Source organism: Papio anubis, chromosome 18 (genome assembly GCF_008728515.1).
Source record: "Papio anubis isolate 15944 chromosome 18, Panubis1.0, whole genome shotgun sequence".
In the NCBI taxonomy this organism is placed as follows: Eukaryota; Metazoa; Chordata; class Mammalia; order Primates; family Cercopithecidae; genus Papio; species Papio anubis.
In genome coordinates this window covers 64,944,027-64,958,588 of record NC_044993.1, presented here as the reverse complement: position 1 = coordinate 64,958,588, position 14,562 = coordinate 64,944,027, and the positions used below count along the sequence as shown (strand labels likewise).

At 39.4% G+C, this 14,562-nt stretch overlaps 1 protein-coding gene across 2 annotated transcripts in view; it reads left to right on the top strand.

The window, feature by feature from the left end:
- The window catches only part of GRIN2A (glutamate ionotropic receptor NMDA type subunit 2A), a 428,650-nt gene that overhangs the window by 333,379 nt on the left and 80,709 nt on the right, over positions 1-14,562 (top strand). For both annotated transcript variants that reach the window (XM_031658495.1, XM_031658494.1), the window contains exons 7-9: positions 6,575-6,743; positions 6,884-7,037; positions 13,413-13,538. In XM_031658495.1, coding sequence (XP_031514355.1) covers positions 6,575-6,743; positions 6,884-7,037; positions 13,413-13,538 — 449 coding nt within the window. The remainder of the gene's footprint in view (positions 1-6,574; positions 6,744-6,883; positions 7,038-13,412; positions 13,539-14,562) is intronic.

Here is a 14,562-nt window from a genome sequence, read left to right as displayed (position 1 = left end):
GCCTCCTGAGTCACTGGGATTACAGATGTGAGCCACTGTGTCCAGTTTCCTTTAGTCTTTTTAAAAATAATTATCTCATTTCCACTTTTCTGGCTGTCCCTTCGCTTTCGCCCACACATTCTTCTTCCTTCCATCTCCTTTATAGATCCCAGATTCGTGCTTCTCAAAAATGTGGAAAACATCTCTCCATTTGGGAGTGAACACACACCGTGCATGTTACTTTCTGATACAATCCAGGTGCAATGGAACTTCTGGCCGTTTCTCAGCTCAGCAGCAGCTAGCAGGCACTGCATCTGTGTCATTTCTCTTTTTGTTATGATTGAAGAAAGAGCTGGCATTGTCTATTATGAGGTCCCCCTTAATCTACAAACTATCTGGGGACACAGAAACCTCCATGGCCAACTCCGAGGCCCTGATCCTGGTATTTCCTAATTCAAACATAAGCAAAAACACCACCTCATAGGTGACTCACAGAAGAAAAAGGCCTGCTGTTGGATGGGAACTATTTTTTTTCTGAGTCCTTTCTGATCTGTTTCTTTTACCTACTTCTTACTCATCCTTTAAGTGTAGCTCCTGCATCCCAAGCTGGGTTAGCTCTTCCTACTTCCACAGTACCTGAGTCTGTCTCTCTCTACCCTCATCACCTGTCTGTACAGTGTCTAGTGTATCTGTCTTCTCCCTGGCTTCTGAGCCACCTACATATAGGGAATGTGACTTACTAATATTTGCACCCTCAGTTACAAGGGCACAGCATGACACACCAATGTTTGTTTCATGACTAGGAAGAGAGATTTTTACTTCCTCGTTTCAAACTTCAGTCTCAGCCATTAACACACCAGATGCAAGTCCCCAGATCTCAATCCTTTAGATCAGGATTTTAAAGATATAATATGTAATTGCTAAATGTACTATGAGGGCCTATTTTGGTTTGGAGAAAGTTTTATCAGTGGGGTCGCAAATGTCAGCCTCTTTGAAGTTGAAATCCTGAATACATCATGGAATAAATAAATATGCCCCTCCTAAAAAGGCCTTTCCTTTCTCCGGTGTCCCCACTGTGGCTCCCTGGGATGAAGCTTTTTTTTGATAAGCAGTCCCCCAGCCTCCACTCTCCTGGAGATGAGGAAGAGGTGGGGCCCACCAAGGAAGGGCAAGTGTACATCCCGTGATTCATGATTCATGATTCATCATGATTCATAATTGTGTGAAACAGACCATGTTTTGGGGTCATGAATGTTTTAATGATTTTTGCTGAATTCCTTTACAGTGAAATAAGACCAACATTGTTATAGATAAAATTGTTTTAATACAGAATGAATGAATGTGCATTAAGCACAGTTTACATGTTAGGCACATTGTTGGGCACAGGGGATACATTGATGAACAGGGAGAGCAAAAGACTAGGACCTTTCCATCATGGAACATATGTGGTTAGAAAACAATTCAACCAAGAAGAAATGGACAACCCCATGTTGTAATAAACCTTGTGATGAATAGAAAGAGAGTGGTATGAGAAGAGAGGAAATCGGTGTATGTGGGGTTACTTTAGCTCACACAGGTAAGGTTTAAGGTGATACATACAGGATGAGAAGGAGCCACACATGTGAAGATCTGGGAAAAGCCTTCCAGGCAGAGACAATGGCAGGTGCAAAGGCCCTGGGGAGGAAAGAAGCTTGGGAGTTTGGGAAACAGAAGGAAACCCAGTGCAATGCTAGAGAGTGATGAGTTACAAGGAGGACAGAGGAGATGATGTGGGAACGTTGTCAGAGGATGTTCTAATTTGGGTGGGTGTTCTTTGAGCAGAACTTGGCCCGACGAAGAAAGCAAAGTGGCTGGCAGAAAGCAGAGTCTAACCTCAGTGGGACACCTCCTCTATGATAACAATACCCTCCGTGTTTCAATAGGGTAATGAAATGAGGCCCCTTGTGTTCCAGAATCAATAACAGGAGTTTAGAACCTTTAAAATCCAAAGCCCTGGAGCTGAAAACAAGTAGATCCCCAAGTACTGAGTCACATTTGTATGAAGAAGAGAAATCAAAATAAGTTGCTGTCTTTAAAAGAATTGACTTTTCTACTGAAGACTATCAACAGCTTAACAGGTTCAAATTCACGTTTTTGGTTTCCGTGAGGAGACAGTAGCTTGCAGCTTTCCTTCTTCCACTTGGGGATATGAGGAGTTTACTGTGTGTCTAGATGAAATGAAAGTCTTTGACTCATGTGAGAGCAATAGAGAATTGCTAGGATCCACTAATCCCAACGTTAAAGAAGATTAGATCAATTGCATTTCCTACAGGGAACGTCTTTGAGACAGGCTGATCAGTTGCAAAAAGGATTCCTGTTAGACAACGTGATTGTTTGAAACTTTTTTGTTTCTCACTTCTGATAAATGGTGGGGTCTTCTAAGAATACCAGGTAACAAGAAATGAGCTGAGAAATCTTTCTCTCTGCTCTGTTAGTTGGGTGATAAAGACATGCAGAGAAAATTGGAAAAATCATTTGGCCTGATGTGTAGCGAGAAATGGCCATACTGTCAATTAAGCTCCCAAACTGTCAAATCGTTGGTGGGAAGAAAGGAAATTTATTTTTAAGTGCTGGATGAGATTAGTCTGAGTCTCCATGGTGGACAGGAGCCAACCCAGGACCTGGACACAGCTCTGAGTCCCATGGCTGTGCTCATATCCACTGGCTATACTGGGAAATTGTAGAGCTGGTAAACTGGACAATTTATTGGATCCCTTTCCCCATATTTGTTTTTATGAGTCATTCCCTCTCTTGGGTGGTGGTGGAGCACTGAGAGAGATCACATGGGGACCATTTCTCAGTCTGTGTAGTTAAGTCACATCCCCTGCACGCCCACACAAGGGCTGTAATAGGAACCAACAGACGTTCCCAATTACAAGCTGGTCTGCAATTCCATAATTACTGTGATAAATTCAACTATTGAATTTGCTGCGTGCCTTTTTCATCCTGTGTCCCCAGGGCCCAGTTCCATGTCTTGTGCACAGTAGACACTTAGTGGGTACTTGTTGGGTGAAAATGCATCTATGATCATTTGTATTTAGAAATACACCTGGTGTTCAGGGATATGGGTGAGATAACTCATAAACTGGCTGAGGTTTCCAGGGAGACCAAAGAATGCCACTATATGCCCGTGACCCTTAATCTTAAACCTGGAGCATCTAAAATTTCTGTCTAATCTCCCAGAAATCTTGACCAGGTGAAGGAAGAGCCTGTGACAGGGGAAGAAGGGAAGGAACATAGAATGAAGGTGATAAAAATGAACAAAGGTGGGGAAAGAGTATCAGTGCATGGCTAACAGCGACCAGAAAGAAAAAGAGAGAATTCGATTTTGACACATTTTTCAGAGCCATGTATATTGAGAAGGAAGTAGTATCTGGATATTCCATCAACTTTAGTGTACTTAGGACACATTTCTATCATATTTGTGGCAGTTTTAACTCTAGCCCAACCCCCTCCATTCTGGCTAATTGGTGGAGATGGAGCTGGCACATACCCCATGACTGTACAGTGTTGAGGTCACTAATCATCACATGCAAATATACACGGATGTGGCCTCCTACTACCCCCATGCTAAGGATGCTGGATCACAGCAGGTCATCCAGCCTCTAGGCAAGAGAGTAAAGTCTCTATGGTGGTCTGGGCTGACAGAAGCAGAGTGGTTGAGTACAAATCACTGACAGGATGTGGGGGTGGGGTGCAATGGTGAAGAGAGTGATTCAAGACAGGCAGTCTTTGATCCTGAGATAAAGGAAAGCATTGATAAGCAGATGTCATTTACAACCCACTTCTGTTACTCAAAATTATGTTTTCCCACTTGAGTATGGTGGCTCACACCTGTAATCCCAGCACTTTGAAAGGCCAAAGTGGGAGTATCACTTGAGGCCAGGAGGTCCAGACTGCAGTGAGCCATGATCGCATCACTGCAACCTGGTCTGGGTAACAGAGCAAGAGTGTGTCTCTTAAAAAAATTGTTCTGTCAAATCTGCCTACCTTCATGGATATAGAGATGATGTATATCATACAAATCAATGTTGTTTGATGTGTGTGTGTTGTCAATTACATAAGTAGTATGTACTTACTAGATAATTTGGGGAAAAAAACCTAAAAATATAAAAAAGAAAACATGTTTTTCACCATTCCAAAATAGCTATGCTTGCTTCTTTCTTCCTTCCTTCCTTTCTCTTTCTTTTTTCTTTTTTCCTTCCTTCCTTCCTTTCCCTCCCTCCCTCTCTTTCTCTCCCTTTCTTTCCTTCTTTCTTTTCCTTTTTCTCTTTTCTTTTCTTCCTTCCTTCCTTCCTTCCTTCCCTCCCTCCCTCCCTCTTTCTCTCTTTTTCTGTCTCCCTCTTTCTCTCCCTTTCTTTCTTTTCTTCCTTGCTTTTCCTTTCTTTTCTTTTCTTCTTTCTCTCTCTCTACTTTCTTCCCTCCCCTCCCCTCCCCTCTCCTCCCCTCCCCTCTCCTCTCCTTTCCTTTCCTTTGTTTCAATAGAGTCTCACTCCGTCACCTAGGCTGGAGTGCAGTGGTATGATCTTGGCTCACTGCAACCTCTGCCTCCCAGGTTGAAGCTATTCTTATGCCTCCTACATAGCTGGGATTACAGGTGCATGCCACCATGCCCAGCTCATTTTTGTATTTTTAGTAAAAATACAGTTTCTCCATGTTGGCCAGGCTCGTCTCAAACTCCCAACCTCAGGGGATCCACCCAACTTGGCTTCCCAAAGTGCTGAGATTACAGGAAAGAGCCACTGTGCCTGTCCTATGCTTCATATTTCATTGTTTTTCCATACAGTTATTTCATAAGCTCATCTGCTTTTATATAGCTGTGATTATTCTGTTTGTACTACTGTGTAACCTACTTCTTTCATATGACATGGAAACATAAGAGTTTTCCTGTGATGATGTTGGATTTCCATAGACATCACTTTAATGCTTAGGTAACACTTCAATGTGTGGATGTGCCAAAAATGGGATATTCAAACAGAGAACATATTCATGAAATGCATGACTCAAAGACAGGGTTGAGCTAATGGATATCCATTAATCAAGCATATTGCCCAGAAAGGCCTTGATCTTATGTGAGTTGTGTAAGTACTTTTTGCTATCAGTTGGATAGACCAGTATTTCCTTTCTTTTCTCTTTTCTCTCTCTCCTGCCTTCCTACCTTTTTCTTCCTTCCCTTTTCTTTCTTTCTCCTTCCTTCTTTTCTTTCTCCTTCCTTTCTTCCTTTTCTTTCCTTCTTTCTTTTTCTTTCTTTCTTTCTCTTTCTTTCCTTCCTTCCCTCCCTTCCTTCCTTCCTTCCTTCCTTCCTTTCTTTCTTTCTTTTTCTTTTTTCCTTTCCTCCTTTCCTCCTTTCCTCCTTTCCTCCCTTCCTCCCTTCCTCCCTTCCTCTCTTTCTCTCTTTCTTTCTTTCTCTCTCTTTCTTCACTCTTGTCACCCAGGCTTGAGTGCAATGCCATGATCTTGGCTCACTACAGCCTCTGCCTCCTGGGTTCAAGTCATTCTCATCCCTCAGCCTCCTGAGTATCTGGAACTACAAGCCCCTGCCACCATGCCTGGCTAATTTTTGTATTTTTAGTAGAGACAGGGTTTTGCCATGTTGGCCAGGCTGGTCTTGAACTCCTGACCTCAGGTGATCCACCCGCCTCGGCCTCCCAAAGTGCTGGGATTATAGGTGTGAGCCACCATACCCAGCCTCCTTTCTTTTTGAAGGTATTTTTCTGGTTTGCAAGGGTGTCCTTTGAATATGTCTTGTTCAGGTGAATACAGCAAGGTGGCTGGTCTAAAACAATAAGTATAGCCTTGGTAGAGTATACAATAGCCTTTAAGATAGCTTAAATTTTAATAGGGCTTTTATCTGATCAAGGACTTTGTTTTTAGAGGTGTTTCCTTTTATACTACGTGTCACATATGTAGATAGGGAAGACATTATTAATGAGCCCTCATGTAACATTTGGCTCTATCAAGAGAAGTTCGGTCCACAAACTCAGGTATGGAATAGAACCCAGGTCTCCTGATTCTTGGTTGAGGTGTTCTCTGGGTACCTTCACTTCTCCCCTTTGGTTTCAAGCCTCTGTAATTATAAAATGAAGCAAAACCCTGCTTTCTCTGAGAATTTCACATCCTCCTCTCTTCCATTCTCTAATAAGTTTTTATGACTCAGTTTAGATCAGATGACTAAACTCTAGTCTAAAATTGTATATGTTATAAACTCTTAAAAATTTAAGAGTTGGTAATTTTTACCTGTTTAATGGGTATACAAATATCACCTAATTCAGAAAATGTTACGGAGATTAATTCAACAATTAGTATAAAGCCTTTAGGATAGTGCCTAGCAAATAGTAATTACTCAGTAAGTGTTAGCTCTTGTCATGATAACTGCTATAATTAAGGACACTTTCTGCTTTTGCTGTCATATACTCACTGTGGGTCCTTGGGAAAGCCACTTCCCCTTTTTAAACTTCAGTTTACTCATCTGAAAAATAGGAGAAGAGTACAGCTAATGATTGTGAACAAACCTTCCAGTGCTAACATTCTGTGGTTCTGGGATTTTTCTTTACAGCAATTCAACCAATGAGGGGATGAATGTGAAGAAATGCTGCAAGGGGTTCTGCATTGATATTCTGAAGAAGCTTTCCAGAACTGTGAAGTTTACTTACGACCTCTACCTGGTGACCAATGGGAAGCACGGCAAGAAAGTTAACAATGTGTGGAATGGAATGATTGGTGAAGTAAGTTATCTTTTCATCCCCTGGACTCTTATTCAGACAAAGTGCCTGCAGTCCTCAGGAATGTTGGCAGGAAAAGTAAAGGTACTGTTCTTCTTCTTCTTTTCTTTTCTTTTTTTTTTTTTTTTTTGCCTTGCATCCAGGTGGTCTATCAACGGGCAGTCATGGCGGTTGGTTCTCTCACCATCAATGAGGAACGTTCTGAAGTGGTGGACTTCTCTGTGCCCTTTGTGGAAACGGGAATCAGTGTCATGGTTTCAAGAAGTAATGGCACCGTCTCACCTTCTGCTTTTCTAGGTGTGTGAATTTCATAATGACTATTGCTTTCCTATAAGGAATTGTAGGAAATCTTGTTTGCTCAGAGGATGGGACCGGAAAGGAACTTGTTCAGGTCCGTTTGGCCATGGCAGCATTTGAATTATCCTATGAGAGGGTTAGGCTTTGTGTCCCTACCCAAATCTCATCTGGAATTGTAATCCACAGCTGTTGGGGGAGAGACCTGATGGGAGGTGACAGGATCATGGGGAATGTTTCTCCCATTCTGTTCTTGTGATAGTGAGTGAGTTCTCATGAGATCTGATGGTTTAATAAGGGGCTCTTCCCCCTTCGCTTCACTTCTCTCACGTGCCACCATGTAAGACGTGCCTGCTTCCTCTTTTGCCATGATTGTAAGTTTCCTGGGGACTCCCCAGCCATGTGGAACTGTGAGTGAATTAAATCCCTTTCCTTTATAAATTACCCAATCTCAGTTTTTTTTTAGATGGAGTCTAGCTCTGTTGCCCAGGCTTGAGTGCAGTGGTGTGATCTCAGCTTACTGCAGCCTCTGCCTCCTGGCTTCAAGCGATTCTCCCACCTCAGCCTCCCCAGTAGCTGGGATTACAGGTGCCCACCACCATGCCTGGCTAATTTTTGTGTAGAGATGGGGTTTCACCATGTTGGCCAGACTGATCTCAAACTCCTGACCTCAAGTGATTCTCAGGCAGTTCTTTATAGCAGCGTGAGAGTAGACTAATACATCCTAATTCACTCCCCTCCACCCCCAGTTCACATCTTTCATTTGTCTTAAACTTGGAAAAAGCTGCTGAAAAAAATATGATCACATATTCAGATACTGGCCTTGACTCCATAGAATGTAAATTAATAGATATATTGCTTAGAATTTTGAAAACATTTAAAAGATAAACCTGTCTGTCCACAGTTAATTTAAACCAGCTCATAAACCTTTATTCAGCATCTACATATCCATCCTCCATCCCACAAAGAACAGCAATCATTTATTTGCTCGATGTAAGAGTGGAAATAATGATGACTGTGCAATGATTTATGCCAGTATTCTGCTAACAGAAGTAGTCTGAAAAGTATACGCTGATTTAAAATTAATAAAATCATATTTTAATTGTGACTACCCATTAAGCCAAATAGTTTGTAAAGAAGGGCATTCTTTTGATTTTTTTAACCATTTCATAAATTTATGTTTTCACATAAAAGGTTTTATTTTTTTAAATCAAGAAAGAGCTATATTTTCTATCATCTGCTTTTCTCTAGCTATTGGGTAACCTGGCTAGAGTAGCTGAAACTTCATGGAACATAGTAAAGCATTATTTTTGTCTTTAAAGGAAAGTGTTGTATTAACTGTTTGGTTATCATAAATGACTTTTGACCATAACTATCTTGTTGAATATCATGAAATTCAGATCACTAATTCCCCCTTGGCACTCCCATATAAGTGGGTTTGTCCCAAATTAGGGAAGGTTAAGACAAACCTGAATCTCTGGAGGAAAACTGAGAGAGGCAAAATATTATATATTTAATTTTTTAAAAATTTCAATAGCTCAGAGGTACAAGTGGTTTTAGGTTATATGGACGAATTATATAGTGGTGAAGTCTGGGCATTTAGTGTACCTGTCACCTAAATAGTGTACATTGTAGGTAATTTTTCATCACTCATCTCCCTCCCATCCTCTCCCTTTTTGAGTCTCCAGTGTCCATTATACCATTTGTGTGCTTTTTCATACCCATAGCTTAGCTTTCATTTAGAAATGAGAACATGGAGTATTAGATTTTCCATTCCTGAAAAACCCATCCCCCAGTTCACATCTTTCATTTATCTCAAACTTAGAAAAAGCTGCTAAAAAAATAAGATCGCATATTTAGATACTGGTCTTTACTCTGTAGAATGTAAATTAATAGCTATATTGCTTAGAGTCTTGAAAACATTTTTAAAATAAACCTGTCAGTCCACAGTTAATTTAAATCAGCCCATAAACCTTTATTCAGCATCTACATACCCATCCTCCATCTCACAAAGAACAACAGTCATTTATTTAGATGACTAGCAAATATTTAGGATGATGGCCTCCGGTTTCATCCAAGTTGCTGCAAAAGACATTGCATCATTCTTTTTTATGGCTGAGTAGTATTCCACAATGTATATACACCACATTTTATTTATGCAGTCATCAGCTGATGGACACATAGGTGGTTTCCATATCTTTGCAATTGTGAGCTGTGCTCTGATAAACATATGTATGCAAGTGTCTTTTTGATGTAATGACTTCTTTTCCTTTGGGTAGATACCCAGTAGTGAAATTGCTGGATCAAATGGTAGATCTACTTTTAGTTCTTTGAGAAATCTCCACCCTGGGAAAACAGTTATATTAAGGTCAACTAACTTTCTTATATTTTTCCAGGGACAAAAATAACTTTATCTTTTAAAGCAAATTGTAAACTCAAACCAAATTGTGGACACCAACTCCAAGCCCATTGTCTTATTCTTCCACTGTCTTCATTTATATGTAATGTTAGCATCCAGTGAAACTTTTGTGTTTCATTCTCTTCAGTGAAATATTGACTAACAGGATTTTGGACACTGCCTTACATTCAGAGCTCTGTGGATTTACTGTTTTCATTTTCGATAATCCATTTAAGCTGTTAAAATCCTTGCCACTCTCTGGATTTGATTGTGCACTAGTTGCTTCAATTTTTGTAACCTTTGTTGGAGTAATGTGGACCCTGACAAATACCTCATTATGTTCCTTTTGTCCCTCTGTCTGACATGGATTCAGATACTCATATCTTAATAAGAGAGCCTCACTATGCCAGGAACAATGCAACCAGCTGATACTGACAACACATGCAGAATCTTAATAATTCTTAGGTGGACATTCACTAAGTCCACCTAAGAATTTAGGTGGACTCTTCAGTCACTCCTAGTCATGTTTCCCCTCATTCCCTTTCAGACTCTTTGGCAGGAATCCTTTGCCCTGGAGGTTAAGAAAGGGTTAGAGGAAGTGAGTTCATTGATCAAAACGGAAAGAAATCATTTCTTTTTTTAGAAAAAAAAATATTATATTTCTTTAGTGAGCTAGAGAGAATTCTTTTTCCAATTCAGTCAGAGAGAAAAAAATATCAATTGGCTTGTCTCATGAAAATGGGTCACTAATATTGAATCTGGCCTCAACCCAGTTTCTCTAGATTTTTATCTTACTTGCATTTGTAAAGCATTTCCATAAAAAAGTCAAGTATTTTGCTAAATTTAGCAAAACCTCTCTTTCCCCACACTTTTCCTGCTGCATTTTTTTAAAGTAAAATAAATTGTAACCAGAGGAAACTATTTTCAAAGCTGTTTTTACACAGTCGGCTTAATATTTTTCCTAGTCACTAAATTACATCCTTATTTGATTGACTGTGCACCCCCTTATTTACGGTCATTATCTACAGATTTTGAAAGTCATAATGAACCATGCTAAGCTACATTTTTCCATTCACTGACTCAGTCATCTGGAAGAGCCAAAACATTCAAAATCTGATTGTATTGCTCTTCATTATTTCCTATTCTCTCTCCTCCCCAGACTCCATTAACTCACATCAGAAGCACTTGCAGGTAATGCCTCTAAGCTTTTTGTGTAAAAATGTAACCAGTGGCTCTTCAAGGACAGAGATGGCATCTCCTGTAATATTTCTATCTAGCTAATTCTGAAGACTTTCCAAACAAGTTGGATTCTTTGATCCAAAGAAATGCTGACCTGGTATCTCCTCAATTGCAGTTCCTTCATGGACAAACATTGAATCTGTTTTAAACCATTACAGGATGTAATAGAGAGTTATTTAAACTATTTCTGGGTCACTCCTTAGACACTGTAGACATGGCTTTAACGATGTTCTAATGTTTTTCTTTGTTTTGGGGCATGTGTCTGCACGCATACATTCACGTGTATGGTATCTTAGAATAGCAACACTTTGGGGCACTCATACGTACTTACTTTACTAAAACCATAGTACTGCAGCAGATCTGTGCTGTGCTCACAAATTAAGGAACAGATGTGGTCAGTTCCAAGTGGGGAGACATCTGGGATCGTTGCTTCATCAGTTTCCGCCTGATTTTCTGACTGGTGTGTTAGTGACAAGTATGCACCTGTCAAAAAAAGTTCACTGCAAGTTTACAGTTTCTTGCATGCACATAGGATAATTCAGTTATGGTCCCTTCTAATGTTTACAAATAATGTTTTCACAGCCTGTGGAGAAATAGAAGTTACCAGATTAATAAATGTGCTCTTTCAAAAACCAGCATGCCCTTTTCAGAACCATGGACAGTGTATTGTTGCCCCAGTATTTCTGGCTTTAATCCTGGAATTAAACAGCTATTCCACTCAATATATTGTCGTATATTGTGTGCCTCACACACGAACAAACACTTTCTTGTATATACCCATTTACTCATCACAATGATCCTCCTACGATAAGACACACTATGCAACTCGGAGAATTATTTTATCTCTATTCTTGAATATGAAGTACTTTTAAATCTGCTAATCATTTATCTAATTTCCTTTTTGGATACAACTCAGTATTAAAGTGCTGTTATTTCAGGGACATAATATTGTTTATTACTCAAGCTAAATTTAAAATAAATTTCAGTTGCAGTCTCATTGATTTCTTGGAGCACATCTTGTGTTACTTAAGTTGTGTTACCTGTTGCTTTTTAATATATTTGCACTATCAAACTGCATTAGAAAGCATTCCTTACAGCTTTTAAATTATCCAATATAGCCAAAGTTAAGTTCAGACATATTCGTTTCTTGTTATACATTAAGCTCATTAAATTGGATTTTGTGATGACTTCTAACCGTGTTAAGTAGTCATACTCTAATAAGAAGGTGGCCTGCTATCAACCTAGCTCTTTATAAGTAGCTTCATTAGGAAAACAATTTTAAATAATATGTTTACTATTCAAGAGATATTATCAGACTTATTTTAACCCTCAGAAAATATTTGCTTATGAGGAAAAAGGTTTTAAGTTCATTGGTGTCTATAGGATGTTTCTTCCCCATGATACATTCAGGTGGAGATGTATTCATTTTAAAAATTTATTTTCTGTTGATGTTGTAGCAAATCTATACCATAAATAAAATGGCTTCAGTCAGCTAATTTTCATATCCTCAATAAAGTTGAATAGAAATCTTATTTTACATAATATTTCTTACCTTTCTAGAGTGTTATAAGACTTACAGCCTTATGACTTGGCCTGCCCTTCTGACATATCCACCTACTGCTTAAGTTACATGCAAATGAGCTGATGAAAACTACTTTTGGTGGAAATAACCATCTATCCATCTACTATTTTATTGCCTCTACCCTTTAAGTGATGCTTTTTTTATTGAATTATCATGTGAAGATAATATTCTCAATTGACTTTCAATTGCATTTAAGGCTGCTACCAACATCAACAAGATTAATAAAGCGTAGCAATCTCATCTGTCTGAGGCAGAAGGTGAAATGGAGAGTGTGCTAGATTATAACTTTCCAATATTTCTGTCACCCATGATTTTATGATTCTTTTCCAACAGGTTATAATTCTCCCTTTATTTTCAGAATTTCCTGCATATCATCTTTCTAGCATGAAAAAATAACAAAAATAAAAATAAAAACCACAACAATTTGCAGGAGCCTATGGTTAACTATTAGGGCCTAGTCTTCTTTTTTTCTTCCTAGCTTTAGCCCCCTCGACGGTTCTATAATTGCAAAGGAACCTATGGCCAGTCTATTTGCATTCTAACTTGCTCCCTCTTTCTTATCACTCTTTTTTCTTCTGATTATCCTTGACCTAATTTGTAAAATGTCCTATGCTCTTGTCTATTTTTATTATATTATATGCAATCTTATACCTCAAATATTTTATAGAATAAAGAATGATTTAAATTGATGAATAAAAAATGACTGGCTGGCCAGGAGCAGTGGCTCACGCCTGTAATCCCAGCACTTTCGGAGGCCGAGGTGGGCAGATCACCTGAGGTCAGGAGTTCGAGACCAGCCTGGGCAACATGGCAAAACCCCATCTCAACTAAAAATACAAAAATTAGCCAGGTGTGGTGGCACATGCCTGTAGTCCCAGCTACTCGGAAGGCTGAGGCAGGAGAATTGCTTTAATTTGGGGGTAGAGGTTGCAGCGAGCTGAAATTGTGCCACTACATTCCAGCCTGGGTGACACAGTGAGTGAAACTACATCTAAAAAATAAAAATAAAAATAAAAAACGATTAGCTTCTTTTGAAGGATCAGATTCAAATTAGAGAAAATATTTTTGGTGAGCCTGCAAATGGATGTCTGCGCTTCCTGCTGGAAGTGAGGAAGAGATAATTGACCACTTTTCCATTCCTCCATCTGTTTATTTGCAGAACCATTCAGCGCCTCTGTCTGGGTGATGATGTTTGTGATGCTGCTCATTGTTTCTGCCATAGCTGTTTTTGTCTTTGAATACTTCAGCCCTGTTGGATACAACAGAAACTTAGCCAAAGGGAAAGGTAAGGATACCTTCATGAGCATGATTCAATGTTGATGCAATTTCATTTACCTTTAATGAACATTTCAGGTTTAGAATACATTACTCTAGACCAGGCGTGGTGGCTCACGCCTGTAATCCCAGCACTTTGGGAGGCTGAGGTAGGTGAATCACAAGGTCAGAAGTTCAGAACCAGCCTGACCAATATGATGAAACCCATCTCTACTAAAAATGCAAAAATTTGCTGGGCATGGTGGCACACACCTGTAATACCAGCTACTCGGGAGACTGAGGCAGGAGAATCACTTGAAACCAGGAGGCAGAGGTTGCAGTGAGTCGAGATTGTGCCACTTCACTCCAGCCTGAGTGACAGAGCGAGACTCCATCACATACACACACAAAAGAATATATTGCATTGGTGTACCATTGTATGAATGGTGTTTGGTCACTGATATTACTTGTAATGCCAGAAAAGTATGGTTTATATACTTCGACTGAAGGATAAAACAGAATGAAATATTTTAATGTTGTTATCACCTGAAGTCAATAGTTGTTAGGTGGAAACCACTGATGTTCAATTTGTTGGGAAAGCAGATTTGAAGGAGCTTTTGTGGCAATTAATTTAAAAGATGCATGTCAAAAGAAATGCTAAAATTGTCATGGGTTTCAACTTCAGTCTATGCAAAGAAAATGACTTTATAAAATCTAGTTTAAGAACATTCCTCAAACTACTGAATCAATTTACATTAGTTTGACAATAAATATAACTATGAAGTGATATCTTTCCCCGTAGAGTTATATTTTCCTCTCGGTGGTGCCAAGAGGAAATTAAGTGTGCTAAGACCAAGTACATTGATCTTAGTGCACTATAGTTGATAAAGAGACCATCAGTAGATAGGAAATAAAATTGGGAGGCATTCGTTGGCTATAACTCATTAAAAGGATCCCACTTTAGCCAGGGTTTATGTCATACACATTATGCCATTTTGAGTGGGCTTTCCTCAGTGGGCACTACCTTCTAAGTGGGTGTTATCAGAAAAGTGTCA